The sequence below is a fragment of the Podarcis raffonei genome, chromosome 16, assembly GCF_027172205.1.
Source record: "Podarcis raffonei isolate rPodRaf1 chromosome 16, rPodRaf1.pri, whole genome shotgun sequence".
Taxonomy (NCBI): Eukaryota; Metazoa; Chordata; class Lepidosauria; order Squamata; family Lacertidae; genus Podarcis; species Podarcis raffonei.
The window spans coordinates 19,665,196-19,684,793 of record NC_070617.1 but is presented as its reverse complement, the minus strand read 5'-3'; the positions used below and the strand labels follow the sequence as shown (position 1 = coordinate 19,684,793).

Here is a 19,598-nt window from a genome sequence, read left to right as displayed (position 1 = left end):
GATCTTTAAAAGCAATAGATCTTTACAAACTGAGGTCTAAGCCATAGCACAGAGAGCTCTTTATCAGCAAATCCTGACTGGGATTTCATTGCAGGCAGGCCATTCTTACTCAACCTTAGTTTCCCCCTCCTGGCCTGCCTTACAGAGATATTGTCACAATTGCAACACTGTCAAATGCTCCGAACCCTTGTGAGAGGCTCTCTCTTACCTCCAGGATGTTGTAGCGGGAGTTGTCGCAGTAATCGCGGACTCCGATCTCGGTGCCCATGTACCAGCCGCTGAAGGGGCAGGCTGAGAACTCCAAACCACCAATTTCAAGTAGCATGTTGGAAACTGCGGGCAGCCCATACCACTGCAGTCCCAGGTCTTTGAACCAGGCAAACCTGCAAACAGAGAAGGGCAGGGCAAGACGAGACACTTTGAATCGGGAACACAAACTTACAGCCTGAGGGAGCCAGCACTTGTCCACAGACAGCTTTCTGGGTCATGTGGCCAGCATGACTAAACCATTTCTGGCGCAACAGAAACAACATGACGGAAACCAGAGCGCACAGAAACGCTGTTTACCTCCCCGCCAGAGTGGTACCTATTTATCTACTTGCACTTTTTGGCGTGCTTTCGAACTGCTAGGTTGGCAGGAGCTGGGTCAGAGCAATGGGAGCTCACCCCGTCGTGGGGATTCGAACCGCCAACCAAGAAGCTCAGTGGTTTAGACCACAGCGCCACCCACGTCCCTTTTCATGTGCACACAGCAAGATCAATGAGTATGCAACCAGATCCCCTATCTGAGGTGGCGCCCACAGCCATAGCCAACTCTGAAAAGGCTACCCAAACATCCTTGGTGGTGAAACAACAAAGACAGGAGTTTCAACTTACTTGGGGTGCCTGATGGGTACTTCCAGGACCAGCTCAGGTGGGATCTCAAAGAGCTCAGGGTCGTTGCCATTGGCCTGGAGCAGGAGCGGCAGGACATCAAAGCGGCCCTTGGGTGGCTTCCACCCTTGCTGTATGCAGATCTGCGTCCAAAGAAAAGAGGACAGATTGGTTGTGATCTATGCTGCGGGACACCAGCAGCCAGGCACAGCTCTTGCATGAGGCAGAGAGCTGCAATCCCCAGAGTTCCTTGTGAACAGTCATGGCTTCCCTCAAAGGATTCTTGGAGATGTTGAGAGTTCTTAGGAGGACCTTCTTCCCCTCAAAGAGCTACGATTCCCAGAGTTCCCTGGGAAGAGGGATTGCTTGTTAAGCAGCTCTGGGAACTGTAGCTTTGTGAGTGGAATAGGGCCCCCCTAAGAACTCTCAACATGTTTCAGGTGGTGTTTAATAGTTGATAAATAAGCTCTTAACTTATTTTAAATTGCATTCTTCTAATATGCTGATGTTTGCTGTCTTAGGCTCCTTCAAGAGGAAGGGCAGGGTTGAAATGTAATTAATTAGGAACAATACTGGGTTGTATCCAACTAAGGCCACATTCATACCAGACCCGTTATGATAATGTTTCTTTGTTTCTTTGTTTCTTTGTTTGTTTTCGGCTATAACCCATATTTGGTTGACCAATAAAATCTGGTGATGATAATGGCAATAAATAAGACGATCACAGTTCTAGAATGGCTAGGAAACTGGAGGAGTATAGATCCCTCTTCCTCGTCCACCAACCTCAGTCAGCTCCACGTTGGCCGGGTCTCCCAGGAAGGTGCCGTCCAGCTGTTTGTAGCCAGCGTAGCGGATTAGCTGGGAGTTCCAGACTCGGAAGTCGTGTCTCCCATCCGTCCTCTGGGGGAATATGGTGATGGCCGACCTACAAAAGGCATCAAAAAGGGGAAAGGGGGCTGGGTGTTAGTGGTCCCCAAGAGTAGAGTTCAAGGTGTTGGGAAGACAGGTCAAAAGTCAACAGCTGGGTTCCCAGGCTCAGACAGGCAAAGGAGCAGTGGCGGCTGGTGCCCATTGGAACTGGTAGGGTAGAAGGCTGGGAGGCACTGTGATACCACTTCAAACAGTCATGGCGTCCCACAGAGATTTCTGGGAAAGGTAGTTTTTTTGGTTTTTTTAAAGGGGACAGTGGTACCTTGGTTCTCAAACTTAATCCATTCTGGAAGTCCGTTCCAAAACCAAAACATTCCAAAACCAAGGTGTGCTTTCCCATAGAAAGTAACGCAAAATGGATCACTCCGTTCCAGACTTTTAAAAACTACCCCTAAGACAGCAGTTTAACATGAATTTTACTATCTAACGAGACCACTGATCCATAATATGAAAGCAATAAACAATGTACTGCAGTCACACAATCAATCAGTAGCTGAACTGGGTTCCACACAGTCACAAAAACAACAAAAAAAGCTGCAAAAACAAAAACACAAAATAAATAGCAAAAACAGACAGACCTCAGCGTAACACTCAAATCAGAAGCGTGACACTCAAAACGGAGCACGTTTGGCTTCCGAAAAACGTTCGCAAACTGGAACACTTACTTCCGGGTTTACAGTGTCTGGGTTCCAAGTTGTTTGAGAACCAAGGCATTTGAGAACCAAAGTACCACTGTACTGAGAGTTGTTAAGAGACCCCCTATTCCCTCCACAGAGTTACAGTTCCCAGCATTTCCTATGTGGGCATATTCCTTGTTATACCACTCTCTGAGGGGAGGGAAGAGGGGTCTCCTAACAATTCCCAGTGCACTTAACAAAATACAGTTCCCAGTGGTGCCTGCGGGAAGCCATGTCTGCCTAAAGTAGCATTGCAGTGCTTTGGATGCCTGGTGCAACTCGGAGCCTGGATGGCTGTTTGCAACCTTCTGCCTAATTTCATGCAGTGGTCTTGGGGAGCCTGGAAGGAAAGGAGGAAAGCGTGAGGGGAACAGAACAGTGAGGGGTTGAGCAGGGTCAGAAAGGAAGGGGTGGGACAAAAGCCCCTCTGCAAACAGTCAATGTCCTGTGGGGAGAGGGAGAGGACAACGGAGTACACTGAAAAGGGGTCTGCCTGCCTGGACCCCTGAACATTCCAAGCTGATATTTATCCAGACAGACAACAAGGGTCAAATCTTCACACTGCTGGCTCTTGGCCCCCATCAGATTATCCCAGAGGGAATGTGGCCCTCAACAGACAATAAAGCTTTCCTATCCCTTGCTTAAAAGGGACGCGGGTGGCGCTGTGGGTTAAACCGCAGAGCCTAGGACTTGCCGATCAGAAGGTCGGCGGTTCAAACCCCTGCGACGGGGTGAGCTCCCGTTGCTCGGTCCCTGCTCCTGCCAACCTAGCAGCTTGAAAGCACGTCAAAGTGCAAGTAGATAAATAGGTACCACTCCGGCGGGAAGGTAAACAGCGTTTCCGTGCGCTGCTCTGGTTCTCCAGAAGCGGCTTAGTCATGCTGGCCACATGACCCGGAAGCTGTACGCCAGCTCCCTTGGCCAATAAGGCGAGATGAGCGCCGCAACCCCAGAGTCGGCCACGACTGGACCTAATGGTCAGGGGTCCCTTTACCTTTGCCTTTATCCCTGGCTTACTTGGACGGTTTGGGTTTTATTTATCTGAGAGAGAGAGATAAAGAGAGGGGGTGCAGAAAAAGAGACAAGGGGAGGGGCGGGGGTGCACCCATTCCCTTTTTCCTCCAGCCCAGCCCACCACTGGCTCTGAGGTCACCCCCCAGCCTCCTACCCCTGAGGGATTGCCGCAACCCTCAGCAGAGATGAAGGGAAGGTTTTCCTACTGAGAGGCCTACAAACACCACACACCTGAGGTTCCCTTTGTTAGTGGCATACTTTATGTGGTTGCAAATGTAGTTGAACATCCCATGGGCCGTGGTGCAGTCCCGGGCGTCAAAGACCTGAAAGGATTCAAAGGGAACGGAGTTCAGCGGACAGGAACAAAGATGAGCGGGGTACAGAAATCCTGATTTTGGGAGGGAAGTGTACCACTGCTACATTTCTACCCCATCCTTCCCCCTGAGGAGCTGCTGCTGCTGGTATATGACTCTTCTCCTCCACATTTCATTCTCACAACTACCCTGTGAGGTAGGTTGATAGGCTGAGAGACAGTGGCTAGCTCAAAGTTGCCCAGGGAGCTCTTCATGGCTGAGTGGGGATTTGAACCCTGGTCTCCCAGACCCTAGTCCATACCTCCTTCGACCGTGGAGGCAGGATGGCTAGCAGCCATTATTTAATTCATCATTAAATGAATGAACGATGATGACCATGTCATTTAAAGGCTACTCAATATTGATCCAGAGTAGATTCCAATGTAAAGTTAGGAAGAGAGAAACTTAAACACGTTGCAGGATCCCCCAAAAATAGACCAGAGGCAATTAATATTTCATCCAGCAGAGCTTTACTGCTAATGAAGGCAAATGAGCATAATGGTCACAAATCCAATACATTCCGGATTGCCACTGTCCATAAGAAATCCAGTTGCAGCAGACTTAACTTAAACTTATAATACTTATAATAAGTCTAAAACTTAACACTAAGCATACAGAACACCACACCAGACGGAAAAGAGACAGAAAGAGAAAATGAGTGAAAACTAAGTTCCTTCTGGCCTATTATTATAGTCGGCATGACCTTGACAGAAAGAGATAAGAGAACCAGTTTAAGCCAGCTGTACTCAGGTTCTCTGAAGGCATAACCCAAACATCATGAACCTTCTCTCACACGGAGAAGCTTCCAGAACCCTCTTGAATTAAGTAGACTAGGAAAGATCTCTACACATCAGATCAATACTTTCTGCACTAAGGAATGCAAACTGACACACCATATGCAACCTCACCTGCAGCTTGGACCACTGGATCCGGCCCACACAGCGGGAGGCATTGCGCCAGGCGTGCTTGGCCCCGTAGATCAGCTCTGTGTCTCGCAGTTGGTAGGTGTCAGTAGCTTCTATCTCCTTGGTGACTTCCTCCAGCCTCTCCAGGTGGGCCTTGGAGCCGAACCTGCCAGAGTAGGATTGTACAGAAGCAGTCATTGGTCAACAACACCACCACCGTGATGGGCAAATCTGGGTTACGTTTTGCAAGTGTGCAATCCCATTTTCAATGTGTCGGGGGGGGAGGCAGCAGCTCCTTGGTCGAGCATCTACATTGCACGTAGAAGACCACAGGTTCAATCCCTGACAACTCCAAGTAGGGCTGGTGTCAGGGGCTGGACTGAGGAGGGCTGGTGGGGACAGCCCCCCCCTTCCTGAATCTTCCCAAGAACAGGATGACAGTATAGAAGTACAACAGTGGTTTGCAGAAGATCATAGTTCAGAGGCTGAAGAGGGGAGAAGCTGGGAAATATTGGGAGAAGAACAGCAGGAATAAGAAGCACCAGGGGAGAGACAACTGATAGACTCAGGGTCTTTGGAAAGCATTCCTGACCCCCCTCCCAGGACCAGGCGTGCATTGAGAGTAGTAGAACAGAAAGCTCAGATTAGCTGACACAGGGGTGATGTAGAATAGGAGAGACAGAGAGAGTGGGACTTTACTGGGAGCAATGTCATTATCTTTGGGAGACTACATTCCTTTGTGTCTCTTTGTGAATAATGAATAAAATTACTTGGTAAGAACTCTTCTTGTTTATCTGCTTCTTGGCTGCCACTGTGGGAGGGATAGGATTCCCTGGGAATGCCCCCACCTGAAATCCTGTAGAGTGGCTGGCAGCCAGCGTAGACCCAGGAGAGACAAGGTTAGAATCCAACCTCTGTGGATTCCAGCACCAGCCAGCATGGCCAATGGGCAGGGATGGTGGCAGGTGGAGTTTAATAACATCTGGTGAACACAGTGTTGCCTCCAAGACTGAGGATGGAAGATACCTGGCTTTCAGCATCACACTAGATCACCAGCTAAACACTGTGATATATCATGATGTCTGACATAAGGATGGAGCTATGTAGAGGCATTGACTGGTATCAAGGTTTCTACCACATTGTGATTTTTGCATAGCATGCACGCACACACACAAACATAATGATTCACAATATATTTCCAGGTCAAAAATTATGAAACCGATATCACAATATGGATTTCAAAACGGTTTGGGACGATATATTGATATGTAGCCCAGCCCTACCACTGACATTATTAATTTGGCAAACACCCTTTTCATCATCCCAGTGGATCCAAGATGCTGGTCAAAGTTTGTATTCAGTTTCAAGGGACACCCACAGATTTCGCTCTTCCTCTAGCGTTTGCCATGTAGCTGTGAGTTGGATGTGGCATAAATCAAGTCCCGAGCCAAAGGATCACATAATATCGTACGTAGACGATGTTTCGGCTCATCCATCAACTGAAGATTTAACATGAGAAATCCCAATTACAGTCATACCTTGGCTGTCAAACGTAATCCGTTCCAGAAGTCCGTTCAACTTCTGAAAACATTTGACAACCAAGATGCAGCTTCCGATTGGCTGCAGGAGCTTCCTGCACGCAATTGGAAGCTGCGTAAGCCGTGTCGGACGTTCATCTTCCAAAGAACGTTCACAAACCAGAACACTCACTTCGGTGTTTACGTCGTTTGGGAGCCAAAAAGTTTGACTCGTAAGGTGTTTGGCTTCCAAGGTACGACTGTTCTGACTATCATTCAGAGAGCAAGATTTAGAGCTAGATGGGACAATGGTCTGACTCTGTATAAGGCAGCCTATAATGTATAATATGCCTTGACTTGTCATGAACTGAAAGAGGACAGCCATGCAAAGCTTCCCAGTCACAAGAATGAGCATCTGCACCTCACACTTTCCTGGTATAGGAATAAAGAAATGGGTCTATTTTCAGAAATCTGAATGGTTTCTGGAAGAGAACCCTCTTCACCCTGCCAAGCAGGAGGGTCCTAGACCTTTTCTGTGCAAGACTTGCCTCTTGATGGAGGAATAATACTGATCAATGAACTCTTTCGCCAGTGGGAGCAGCTCTTCCTTTGTCCGGACTTCTTCAGGTCTTCGGACGTGCTGGGAAGGCATCATAATGGAACCCATGCAGACCTGCTCACTGCAGGGGGTCACCTGGAAAAGGGGTGAAGCGGAAGAACGCTTGGTCACAAAAGCTCCTTGACAGTCCACCACCTTCCAAGGGAATCCATTCCAATGTTGAATGGTTTTTACCCTCAGAAAGTCCTTCTTAATGTTTAGCTGGAATCTCCTTTCTTGTAGGGCTGCCATAAGTCCTGGTTTTCCTGGACACGTCCAAGAATTGGTCAGCGAAATAATAATAATAATAATAATAATAATAATAATAATAATAATTATTATTATTATTATTATTATTATTATTATTATTTATTATTTATTATTTATACCCCACCCATCTGGCTGGGTTTTCCCAGCCACTCTTGGCGGCTTCCAACAAAATATTAAAATACAATAGTCCTTCAGATATTAAAAGCTTCCCTAAACAGGGCTGCCTTCAGATGTCTCCTAAAAGTCTGGTAGTTGTTTTTTCCTTTGACATCTGGTGGGAGGGCGTTCCACAGGGCGGGTGCCACTACCGAGAAGGCCCTCTGCCTGGTTCCCTGTAACCTCACTTCTCGCAGTGAGGAAACCGCCAGAAGGCCCTCGGAGCTGGACCTCAGTGTCTGGGCTGAACAATGGGGGTGGAGATGCTTCTTCAGGTATACTGGGCCGAGGCCGTTTAGGGCTTTAAAGGTCAGCACCAACACTTTGAATTGTGCTCAGAAATGTACCAGGAGCCAATGTGTTCAAGGCCGGTGTTATGTTGTCTTGGCCCATGGCGTCTGGGCAGATTTTCACTGAATAGGCAAAATGACTATACACAGGCCTAGGATCATTAAAGAAGCCTTAGAAACCCATTAAAACTCCCAAAATGTTCCCCCCAAAAAGCTGAACAACTTTGACCCATAAAAAAAAAGCTCAACAACTTTGTCCGGATTTTCACTTTCTTTTTGGAATATGGCAACCCTACTTGTCATACGTATCTGTTGGTTTGGGTCCTCCCCTTTGGAGCAGCAGAAAACAAGCCTGCAGCATCTTTCATGTGACAGCCCTTCATATCTTTGAAGATCTTTGGCTATCTCAGCTATCCACACCTCACACTCAGACTGGTTTTTTCTGATATACTGGTTTGCTGTTGTTATTTGCTTATGCAACTCTGTATTAGGTGGTTTTTTTGTCGCCTGTTTTTTCAGTGCGTACACATTTTCGTATGTCACAAAAATTCAAAAAAAGTTGGGGGTGGGGGAGAAAAAGAAGTGCATTTCCTGCTACTTAAATAAAATATTTTTTCTTTTTAAAAAAGTTAACTTAAAAAAAATAAAAAATAAAAAGAAACAGCCCCTTTAAATATATATGCAGTGGTACCTCGGGTTACAAACACCTCGGGTTACAAACACTTTGGGTTACAGACGCCGCTAACCCAGAAATAGTACCTCGGGTTAAGAACTTTACCTCAGGATGAGAACAGAAATTGCAGCAGGAGGCCCCATTAGCTAAAGTGGTACCTCAGGTTAAGAACAGTTTCAGGTTAAGAACAGACCTCTGGAACGAATTAAGTTCATAACCAGAGGTACCACTGTACATTAGAAAATAAAATTTCACAGGAAAACACAGGCTTGCCTAACCTCCTCCCTCCCCCAAATCAGGTGCTGAAAACAGCAAAGGCGCCTGGCCTGATTTCAATGGGCAGGGAGTTCCAAAGCGCAGGCACTTATTTGAACAACATAGGAGGAATCATTAGCAGAAACCCCTCCCCAAACATATTGCAAAATGCCAGCCTCACTTACCATGGTACTCTTCAGGTGCAAAGTGTCATTGAGCACCGATCCAGTCTCCCAGTTCCGCACTTTAGCAAAGCGTGGGCACTTGGAGGGGCTTCCATTCACCACATTCTTTGTTGGTGACTGCCGGCCCGAGGGTGGGATCTGCGTGGGCATGGGGCAGAGAGCGAAAGAACAAGAACACAGTGTTAGGCCACAAACATCCATCCCATTGGAAAGAGGCTCATGTGCATGTTTTTGTCTGTCCTCCAACTCTGTTTCTCAAGCTTGGAACTCAAGTGCCAGAGTTTGGCTTCCTGAGAATACTGCTTTCGTCGCTTCAGGTTTCTAGTCCTTAAGATTGCAGCTTCCTCTGTGGAATCCCAATTCCCAATATGCCAGTTTCTTCTTTCCTGGCCCAGCTCATAGTTGGTGGTTGGCTCTCAAGGTCTATAACAGGAGTAGGGAAGCTCTCATTCTCTCTCTGGAAAGTATTTTTATTGAATATTATCCCTATAACCCCAATAACAAAATAGGACTTCATGAGACAAACACATGAAAACCAAACCAGACCAAGGCTGGCAATGGAATATTACATTCACAGGAAGAAATAATATAGCTGGTTATATGGATATTTGCAGTGAGATACAAACAGGCAAGTGGAGAGAGTACAGTCATGAGAAACAAGAGAACAAGAGATGCTGACTTGCAAAACATACAGAAACAAAAACCAGTGACTGAAACCATCAGAGGCACAAGGGAAAACCAGCAGTTTAAACATGTACAAACCTTTTCCATGTTTCATCTTCACAACAGTCCTGCAAGGTAGGTTACTACCTTAAAAACACTTTTTAAAATTGATTTTCTAAAAATTTAACAAATCCATAACAAATTGAGCAAATTAAATGCAACTTTTTTTCTTTTCTTTTTTTAAAAAAAAGACTTCAGGGGTAAGGGAAGCTTTCTCAACCAAAGGGCTGTGGCCACTTCTGGGGCCACATGGAAATAGTGGGTGGGGCCAGAGGCAAAAGTGGGCGGAGCAGCAAATGTAAATTTTACCTTACATACGGCAGCAAGAGGCATTTTCAGAGTTCAAGGACACTTCCCAGCCTGACTAAAGCACTCAGGGAGATTTAGGAGTATGTTTGTCCTGAGAAGGGCTAGGCAGAGAGATTTGGAGGGCCACATTTGGCCCTCAGGGTTTCCCCACCCCTGGTCTACAACATACACAGGCCTAGGATCATTCTGAAATTTGGGATTAGAAGCTATGCAGGTTGTTCGTTTCATTTTGTTGCAGCAGCAAGGTTTCTAGTCCTCACTGAGGCAACCTGGAAGGAACTATCCTCAGGGTAAGGAAGCTGAAAGCTTTTGTGATCTCTGCTTCATTTAAGGAAAGAATATTAGAGTTTTTTAAAAAAAAATCCTGGAGGGAGGCTTATTTTCTTCCCCACCAAGTTGAACATTTGTGGTTGGCCAGCCCTAGGAGTGGAGAATGGAGACCCTGGATCTGGGAGCCAGGGGAGTTCTGTGGAACGACATGGTTAAAGGAGGATGGAAAAGAAAGCAGCCTGGGTTTCCAGGCAGAGGGGGAGCTTAATAGCGGCTTAAGGGGAGGGAAGGATTTTAGCAGCCCTCAACGTGGAGAGAAACTAAGCCTGCAACAGAGAGTTTTATAGCGCTTAGCAGCGAGAAATCCCAACCACTGAAAGACAAGGCATGAGAGATTCAGTCTTGCTCAGCTGACATTGCCTAGAACACTAAGGGGCTTTCCATACGGTTCTATACTTTCCCATACATCACAACCTCTCTCTCTCTCTCTCTCTCTCTGGAACCAACTTTATTGTGCATTTACGATGATTTGCACTCATATTGAGGGAGTTATATCTGATATTGTAACGTTTCTGCCTGCAAAGGCTTGGGGGCAGACATACCGCTTCACTTCCAATCTGTGCAAGTCCCGAAAACTTCCTGCGAAAATCCCGTAGCTTTTCATACTACAAATGCTGGGTTTTGGGGTTGTGCTTTCGTTTGATCCTTCAGGCATAGCTGTCAACTTACAGATTTGAAAATAAGGGACCAGCAGCCTTGAAAATAAGGGACCAGCAGCCAAAATAAGGGACCTGCAGCCTCACCTCTTCCAGGCACTCCAGTCTTCCTGTCCTCCTGCAGTCTGGTCAAACTCATGCTGGGTAGCTTCGAGAACACTGTCCAACCAACTTTGTAACCAGAGGTTCAACTGAATAGAATCTGAATCACATGCACCACAAGGCCTATGCAGCCTCAACTTAAGATGGCTCCCCGGCTTGGCTTTGCACTGCAAAGTTTGCAGCAGCACGTGCAACAAAATGGCGTCCAGCATTCAAAAAACCCCTCAGCTTGCATTAACTAGCCACACACAACTACCTGACATTCAGAAGACATCTGAAGGCAGCCCTGTTCAGGGAAGTTTTTAATATGTGACATTTTTGTGTATTTTTCATCTTTGTTGGAAGCCGCGCAGAGTGGCTGGGGAAACCCAGCCAGATGGGCAGGGTACAAATAATAAATTATTATTATTATTATTATTATTATTATTATTACACACAAGGCATGCAAGCTCCACCCCCCAGTCGTTCTTAGACTTCTTATTGGGTGAGCAACACAGCCAAGCAACACAGTTGGAGCCTTCCTCCTCCCTGGCCGGCAGGGAGGGAGGGAGAGGAGCTGCTTCCTTTGAAATTTAAGGGACATCATTTAAGGGACATTTAAGGGACATCCATCAATAAGGGACAGCAGTGGGACATGGCGCTGGAATAAGGGACTGTCCCTTCAAATAAGGGACACTTGACAGCTATGCCTTCAGGCCTCTCTAAAATGCCCTTGGAACTCTTCCCAGGCCACTCCCCTTCTCTCTAGACCACACCCTCCCCAGTCTGGCTTCACACCTTCTTGATATGTTTTTGGCCAGGCTGCCTTGTGTCCTTCAACTCTGACAACGCCTTTGGTTTTCCTGGATGGAGGAGAGATATGGGTGTTTGAGAGCATGTGTAGAAATTAGCCTACTCTACAAGGGTGCACCCATTACATCCTTTGCCCTGCTCACTTTTGCCCATGGCCCTGCCTGCCACTGGGGCGTGGCAAGTAGAAAGACAACGTTAAAAGGAAGAATTCGAAAGAAGAAGCTATAGATGACAGAGCTAAACATTTCCCAAGTCAAAAGATTTTTTTACTACATAGGTCTGCTGCACCAAAGAGCCTTGCCACACTGCAAGTAATTAGCAGATTTATTATGGCATACAAATCAACATATTTCTTCAAAGGCTGAGATGCCATGAAGCAGGACAGCCCAGGTTGCATCTCCCAACTTTTTTTAAAAAAAATAAACTTTAAAAATAGTTATGGAGTGCCCTGAAAATATCTGCGGTCAGGAAACAGGATCAGGAAAGCAGAATGCAGTTAAGGTTTTGAAGCTTCCCCCTGCCACTGTCCTGGGAAAATTGACGCTGTTGGGAGAAGCGGTTCCGTCCTGAGGATTTTGAAGTTAGGAAGCTTAACTTGACTTCCAAACCGGCTGCCAGAATGCTGTTCCAGCTCTGGCCGCAGGGGATACTGCTGCCGCTGCCGCTGCTGCGCTTTGTGCTTACGTGGTAACAATAGAAGCTAATCCATCATGATCCTGCATACAATAAGGACACTAAGTTGGCAGGGAAAGCCCAGAAACAGCCCACAAAAGGAAACAAGGGCAGAGCTGAGGCAGGGGGGGTGGGAGGAGACCACACAAAGCTTTTCCACGCCATCCATCAAACACTGTTTGCACAACACGCAGTTGTCAAGAAGGAGGAAACACCAGCCAGCCTTGGCTTGGGAAGCAGCTGAGGTTCTTTTGCAAAAGGAACCTAGGAAACTGCCTTAGACCATCCAGCCCAATGGCGTCTACACTGACTGGCAGCATCTCTCTAGGATTTTAGACAGAGTGTCTCTCCTGGCCCTACCTGGAAATGCCAAGGAATTCACTAAGGACTCTCTGTGGTAGCTTATCTTAAAGTTTTAAGTGTCTATATGCTTATCACATTTATAAATTTTAAATTTATTGTTGTACAATGTTTTAAATGTTTGTTTTCCTTCTGGGATTGTACCCCCAAGTGTGTTTTATAAGCTGGTCTCTGACCGTAGTAAATTATCTATCTATCATCTATCTATCTATCATCTATCTATCTATCTATCACTAGGGAGGGGAGAATCTATCAAATGTGGCTTCTCTCAGCTTCTCGTTGCCCCAGTCCTCAGTTCTCCACATTTCTAAAACTATTATTATTATTATTATTATTATTATTATTATTATTATTATTCCATCGTTCAGCCCAGATACTGAGGGCCTTCTGGTGGTTCCCTCACTGCAAAAAGGGGAACAAGGCAGAGGGCTTTCTCGGTAGCGGCACCCTCCCCGTGGAACACCCTCCCATCAGGTGTCAAGGAAATAAACTATCTGAATTTTAGAAGACATCTGAAGGCAGCCCCGCATAGGGAAGTTTTAAATGTTTGATGTTTTATTATGCTTTTATATCTGCTGGAAGGGACGCGGGTGGCGCAGTGGGTTAAACCACAGAGCCTAGGACTTGCCGATCAGAAGGTCGGTGGTTCGAATCCCCGCGATGGGGTGAGCTCCCATTGCTCTGTCCCAGCTCCTGCCAACCTAGCAGTTCGAAAGCACAAAGTGCAAGTAGATAAATAGGGACCGCTCCAGCGGGAAGGTAAATGGCGTTTCTGTGTGCTGCTCTGGTTTGCCAGAAGCGGCTTAGTCATGCTGGCCACATGACCCGGAAGTTGTACGACGGCTCCCTCGGCCAATAAAACGAGATGAGCGCCGCAACCCCAGAGTCTGCCACGACTGGACCTAATGATCAGGAGTCCCTTTACCTTTACCTTTACCTTTACCTTTACCCATCTGCTGGAAGCCGCCCAGAGTGGCTGGGTCAACCCAGTCAGATGGGCAGGTTACATCTCACCAACCTCTCCTCTCTTTGCATCTTATCCACTCCCTCACCTACCCATTTCACAGCAGGCCCAAATCTCCCCTCACCTCATAGCCCATCAAACCAGCAAGCAGGGTTAGGAAGTGCTTCAGAGAGCACTTTGCAAACTGAAGCACCTCCTAGCCTCTTAACACCTAACTACCCACCTGGACCACTGGCCACCTGCCGGCTTGCTCGCCGGCCTGCTTGTCTGTCACCACATCTGGAGTTGTCGTGGCCCCCTACTGGCAGCCACACAAACTTCAGCATGATGACAGCCTTACAGCTACAGTGCATCGTCCGCCCAAGAGATGTCTGCAAGAAGCCTCCCTTGGAAACGGCGTCCTACTTCTGTAAGAGCTCTGTTCCTAAGCAGGAACTCACTACAGGGAAGGGCCTGGGAAACTCAGTCTCAAGCCTATAGGAAGAACATGAGGCCACCTTGAGGGGACAGGCAGGGCCAAACAAAGTCCTGCTTCTCCCCCCTTCCACCTCCGCCTGCTCTCCTTGCAGCTCAAATTCCTCCTGACATGAAATAAGAAGCTTTGTACTGGCGGGTGTGACAACTGGAATGTGGTAGCATTGCTCAGATCATGGCAAGCGTTTATTAGGAGAGTCCTGCTGGATCAGATCAAAGGTTTGCCTGCTTCACGAACTGGGGACCTCTGGGTCTCCAGATGCTGTCATAAGCCGTGACAAGGGAAAATTTGATTTGGTTTGTATTTTAATGGGAAATTAACTGAAACACAGTTGTCCTTCGAAAGCTGCACTTCGCCGAATTTTGCAACGCAGTTCTCCAACCAAACATGGTGTTCAAAAATGCATTTGTTAGGGAGAAATCTGCATAAACCTGCACACATTAATGAGAACATCACACATACACACACATTATGTTGGAGAAAAATGCTTGCAAATTAGTCAAAGCTGCCTACAAAATGTGTTTACTAGCAGAAAAATGCACTGCAATGCCCATTGATTGGGATGAGGTGTCTTGTTTTGTTTTTTAAATGCAAATTGCTGAAGAAATGTGGAGGACTGAATTTAAGATTGGAAAAACTGAGAAACTTAACTCCCGTCTGCACTATACATTTAATGCAGTATTGTATCACTTTAAACAATCAAAGCTTTTAAGAAGCTTTTAAGCACGATAGGCTCTTCTTGGAATTTCTGAGAGGTCAATTTTTAGAGGTCAAGTTCCTAGCCTTCATGCTGTTGGAGCCTACTTTGGTCATATGATGGCAAAAAGTGGCTAAAAATCTGCAATCAGAAGGCAAGGAAAAAGAACCCTTGGTGGGTTGTCATGGAATCCTTAAGATATTTCATTCTTTGACTTAAAAAACAACAAAACAAAACCATTATTTTTGTTGCTATTAATGGCCCAATATATTTTGCTGCCTGAGGCAAAATGGCGTGTGCACATCCCTATTCAGCAAGTAGCAAATCCTGCTTCAGTACTGGCAATGAAGCACTGCACTGCCACTGAGGGAGATCAGCAGGGTGGTTATACAGGTGGAGGGCAAGCTCTTTCCCAACAGAAGTGTATGGTCAGAAAACTCAGGAGGAAGAACTGAGGGACACCACCACCTCCCAGCATATGCCGCCCGAGGCAATCACCTCACTCTGCCTAATGGTAGGGCTAGGGGACCCGACAAGGGTGTTAGCTGCCAATGAACCTCATATCTCAAAGGCTATGCTTCTACTTTGCCCCTGTATGAGAACAGATGAGGCCCACTTCCATCCTCCTTGCCCTCCTTTTTAGCACCTACCGGGTCCTTGTCCGAAGAGGGCTTGCTCGCGACAGAGGCTGCGTCAGTCTTCTCCCACAAGTCGTTGAAGACTCGGTCGTTTTCCATTCCTGATGGCAAAGCCTTTGGCGACTTCCGGTCTGCTTCCCGGAAACTGGAAGAGGGGAGGCCAAAGAGACAACCCCCTCGACAGGTCAGCAGTGGTGGGAACAAATACCTGGCCTGTATTCTTTTACTTTTTACAGGTGTATCCTGCAATATGTGACTGATGCAACATTGGGGGATTTCTACCAGCCTATCCACACATCATTCCAATTTATTAGTGTCCCAGTTTTCCAGGGACATTCCCGGAATTACAGAAGCTACCCCAATTTCTGATTTGATCCGGGAATGTCCTGGTTTTCCCTTTTTCCTCCCCTCCTCATCTCACAATCAAAAGTGGCGGAGAGATCAGAATACCTCCCCCCCCTCCTTCTTGGAAACAGGAGCCTTTGCATTCTCTCTCTCTATCTTTCTCTCTCTGTGTGTGTGCATAGATGCAAAAACGGAGTCCTGTTTATACTGAAAATAAAATACCTGCACAGAATGAAGGAAATGTGTTTGTGATCTTCAGATGTAGAGTGCTACACACAATTAATGAAGAGGAAGAGGAAGAGGAGGAGGGGGGAGGAGGAGGAGGAGGAGGAGGAGGAGAAGAAGAAGAAGAAGAAGAAGAAGAAGAAGAAGAGGACCTTTCCTGGATCAACCGCTGATGGCAAATGGGGAGGCATAACTACCCTTCTTGGATCTGCTTACAGCCACATTAAAATCTGCCCAGCTGTGCATATGCATCTCACACTTGCAAAACAACAGAGAGCTGCTGTCTTTGCAAGTCCATACAGGCACACCACTATAGATGTTGCTTTGCCCTGTCTTCCCCAGAATTTCGACTTGCGCCACATTGTTCCCTTTGCCAGCTCTGCCATGCCGTGTTCCCAGCATTTTTTCATTGACCTGCCCATGCAAATGCAGGCAGATACAGTACTTGGCCCTGTGAGATACAGGCCAGAGGGAGCAAGAGGGAGGGTACAAAGGGGTCTCCACCCCCTGCCTCCTTTTCCCTCTGCAAACTAAAACTATCTCTTTCTTCCCAATCACAACTGGGCAGATCACAGCGGCTGGCTGAGACATTATTATTAGGTTTGATATAGTATTCACCTTTCTTCCCCCTCCCCAATATTTTGTATTGAATTTTAACAACAAACAAGTTGGGGGGGGGGAGAAATGAAATAACACTTTTTTAAAAAAAAGGGTAAGTTGTCACAATCGCCAGTAAAGAATATAGGATATTTACTAAGTAAGAAATAAAACATACAGAGAGGGGAAACCATGGTCTATAATTACAAAGTTGTCCCATGGTCTGAATTAAAACAATTACAATTTTGTATTTCAAAGAAGAAGATGAAAAATAGCCTTGGGTTGTATTAAGTCTAGACACTTGCATCAGCCTGTGGGACCTGATGCTCCTAAACCTATGTTTTTTGTTGTTGGCATACGCCTTTCACAAGAGACAATGGAGTGTGCCTCTGGGGATGAAGTCAAACGGCTAAGTTAGTGGCTTCAAAGTGACCTCTCCGTGGAGCAAGCCAGGGCAGTGTGTATGGAGGTCCTGGGCTGCACAGATGACAAGACCCCAGCTCTTGGTCTTGCAAAGGAGAGCAGAGCAAGATGTTTGGTACCAGCTTGGCTGCAGGAGTTGCTGGAAGGAGGCGTGCAAGGCACCATCCAACCGCCTTAGGGATTCCACTCCAGATTTGTGTAGTGTTCACACCTTAGCTTTTTCTTCTCCTGAAGACAACCTGCAGGGCAGCGGAGGTTTAGGATCAGAGTTTTCCTTCTCCTAGATGGGCTACTTTCCCAGGCTGAGGAGCCCCACCTGCCCCTCACTTCCCTCTACACTGCGCACCAGCTGCAACATATACAAGAGGCTCACTGACGGCAGCGACAACAACACCAAGCAACCACGCAGGGCTGCAAAGTATGCAAGTTGCAATGCATACACAAAGCTCTCTGCTCTCTGCACGCATGTGTGCACACACTGCTGGGCAAACGTGGGCTGCCCCTTCTGCCCTCAGCCACGCTCATGCCGTCCAACTTTTCGAGACCCAAAACAGGAATGTGTGACTTCCAGGATGCACTCCCAGGCGAATTATGTGACCCATGCTGCACTTTTTCAACCCGAAAAGGCACTTTCCCCAGGAAAATCTTGTACAGTGACCCCAAAAAAGCACATTTTTGTGTGCTGCAAAAAATCACGACCCCCCAAAAAGAGCACGGCATGCGAGAGAGCAAGGCTGTGATGCCCAAAACGGCTGCTGTGATCTGGCATGGGAAAATGGGCTGTCCCTTTTTTCGTTCTGGAGGTCCGTTCTTAACCTGAAACTGTTTTTAACCTGAAGCACCACTTTAGCTAATGGGGCCTCCCACTGCCGCCATGCCACCACCGCGCAATTTCTGTTCTCATCCTGAAGCAAAGTTCTTAACCTGAGGTACTATTTCTTGGTTAGCGGAGTCTGTAACCTGAAGCGTCTGTAACCTGAAGCGTCTGTAACCTGAGGTACCACTACTTGGGAGCTGTGCAGCCCCCACTGGCAAGCCTTTGTAAGAGAAAACACACAACCGACATCAAAGGCTGCCCCATTTTGCCAGGGATGCAATACCACCAGGATGTATTAGCCAATAGAGACGGATCCACTGAAGCAACGGGGAGAACTGCCCCACCAATCTCAGCCAGTTCCCGCCTGCCTGCCTCCATACTCACAACCTCTCAGGGGATGGTCTGGCTTCCACCTCCTTCCTCCTTGGCCTCAGTGCTGCCTTGTAGAATTCAGCAGGGAGGATGGAGACACAAACAGAATCTGTTGGCTCCACCAGAGGCGTAGCTAGCCGCTCGGGTGCCTGGTGCAGGGGCGTGTCCTGCAGCCGGGGATGGGGCGAGCTGCCCATGAGGGTGGGGTGAGCCTCTCCATTGCTTGGAGCCCCTTGTCTGCCTCTCCCTCAGCTGTAGGGCAGCTGAGGGAGAGGCAGTAGGTAGACGCAAGTCCCACACTACCATTTCAGGAAGCACTGAACCTGCAGGCACCGAAGCCACCATGTCACTCCTAAAAAGTTTTGTGAGCCCAATTTAAAAAAAAACCCTCAATTTTGTCACCCCCTCAGTGATGACACCCAGGGCAGACTGCACCCCTGCACCCCCTTCCTCTGCCATTGGGTTCCACCCATCTGTGGCTCTGACTCCACCTACTCTTGGCCTTCCGGCCTTCCACCCTACCAGTTCCAACAGGTGCTGGACACAGCTGGCAAGTCTTCCTGGTTTCCGTGACCGAAGCCAACCTGGTTTTGGATGTGCAGAATGTCAGGTCGTGCAAGGCGGTCCACCGAGGTCTTTGCTTCCCACCTAGCTTCCCCCGAGGCTCCGAAACGTTAAAACCGAGAAACAAATCCGGGAGGGTTTGGGGGCACCAGGAGAGGGATCAGGAAAAGGACTTGGCCCAATGGCAAGCAACTCTGACGAATCGCTGTGTGCTGACTGGAAGTAAAAACAATGGATATTTTGAAATGAAAACAAACACTGATTCTATTTTAAAAAAATAAAAATACCAGGAAATGGAAGTTCTTAAAATAATCATTATTCAGGGATTTGGTGGAGCAGACAATCCATTCACAGAGTAGCAGATCTGGACAGCCCTGCTAAGAAGGCACCGAAGAGTGTTTGCTCTCCTGGAGAGTTGGCTGCAAAGTCCTTCCACTGCAGAGAAAGAATCTTCATTGCCCATTGCTTGGTGACAGAGCATCAGCCTTACATGCAAATGGTCCCTGGTTCAATCGCTCGTGACTCCCTGCCTGAAACCCTGGAGAGCGGCTGCCAGTCAGTGCAGATAGTACTGGGCCAGCTGGAGCAATGGTTGGATAGTTCAAGGCAGCTGCCTAGGTTGCTCCGAATATGAGATTATGTCCGTTGCCAGCACAAAGGCTGGGGATGGAGAATTCAGCATAAAGGATAAAGATAAAGAGCCAGAAAAAAATGGAGGAGGAGTTTGGAAGCTGTCCATCAAGCAGCCTGAGCAGGCGGCCAGCCCCACCCCTCCGGTAACAGTCGTCCCCTCTATGATGAAAAGACCCAGTCAGTAGAGGATGAGACTTAATCTCACGGC

General features: G+C 47.4%; 1 protein-coding gene across 4 annotated transcripts in view; it reads right to left on the bottom strand.

Annotated features, from left to right (window-relative positions):
* Positions 1–19,598, bottom strand: part of NOS1 (nitric oxide synthase 1) — a 114,109-nt gene that overhangs the window by 35,187 nt on the left and 59,324 nt on the right. For all 4 annotated transcript variants that reach the window (XM_053369870.1, XM_053369872.1, XM_053369873.1 and 1 more), the window contains 8 exons: positions 15,427–15,559; positions 8,697–8,834; positions 6,818–6,963; positions 4,756–4,918; positions 3,726–3,817; positions 1,657–1,798; positions 877–1,016; positions 209–383 (listed from right to left, as the gene is read on the bottom strand). In XM_053369870.1, coding sequence (XP_053225845.1) covers positions 209–383; positions 877–1,016; positions 1,657–1,798; positions 3,726–3,817; positions 4,756–4,918; positions 6,818–6,963; positions 8,697–8,834; positions 15,427–15,559 — 1,129 coding nt within the window. The remainder of the gene's footprint in view (positions 1–208; positions 384–876; positions 1,017–1,656; positions 1,799–3,725; positions 3,818–4,755; positions 4,919–6,817; positions 6,964–8,696; positions 8,835–15,426; positions 15,560–19,598) is intronic.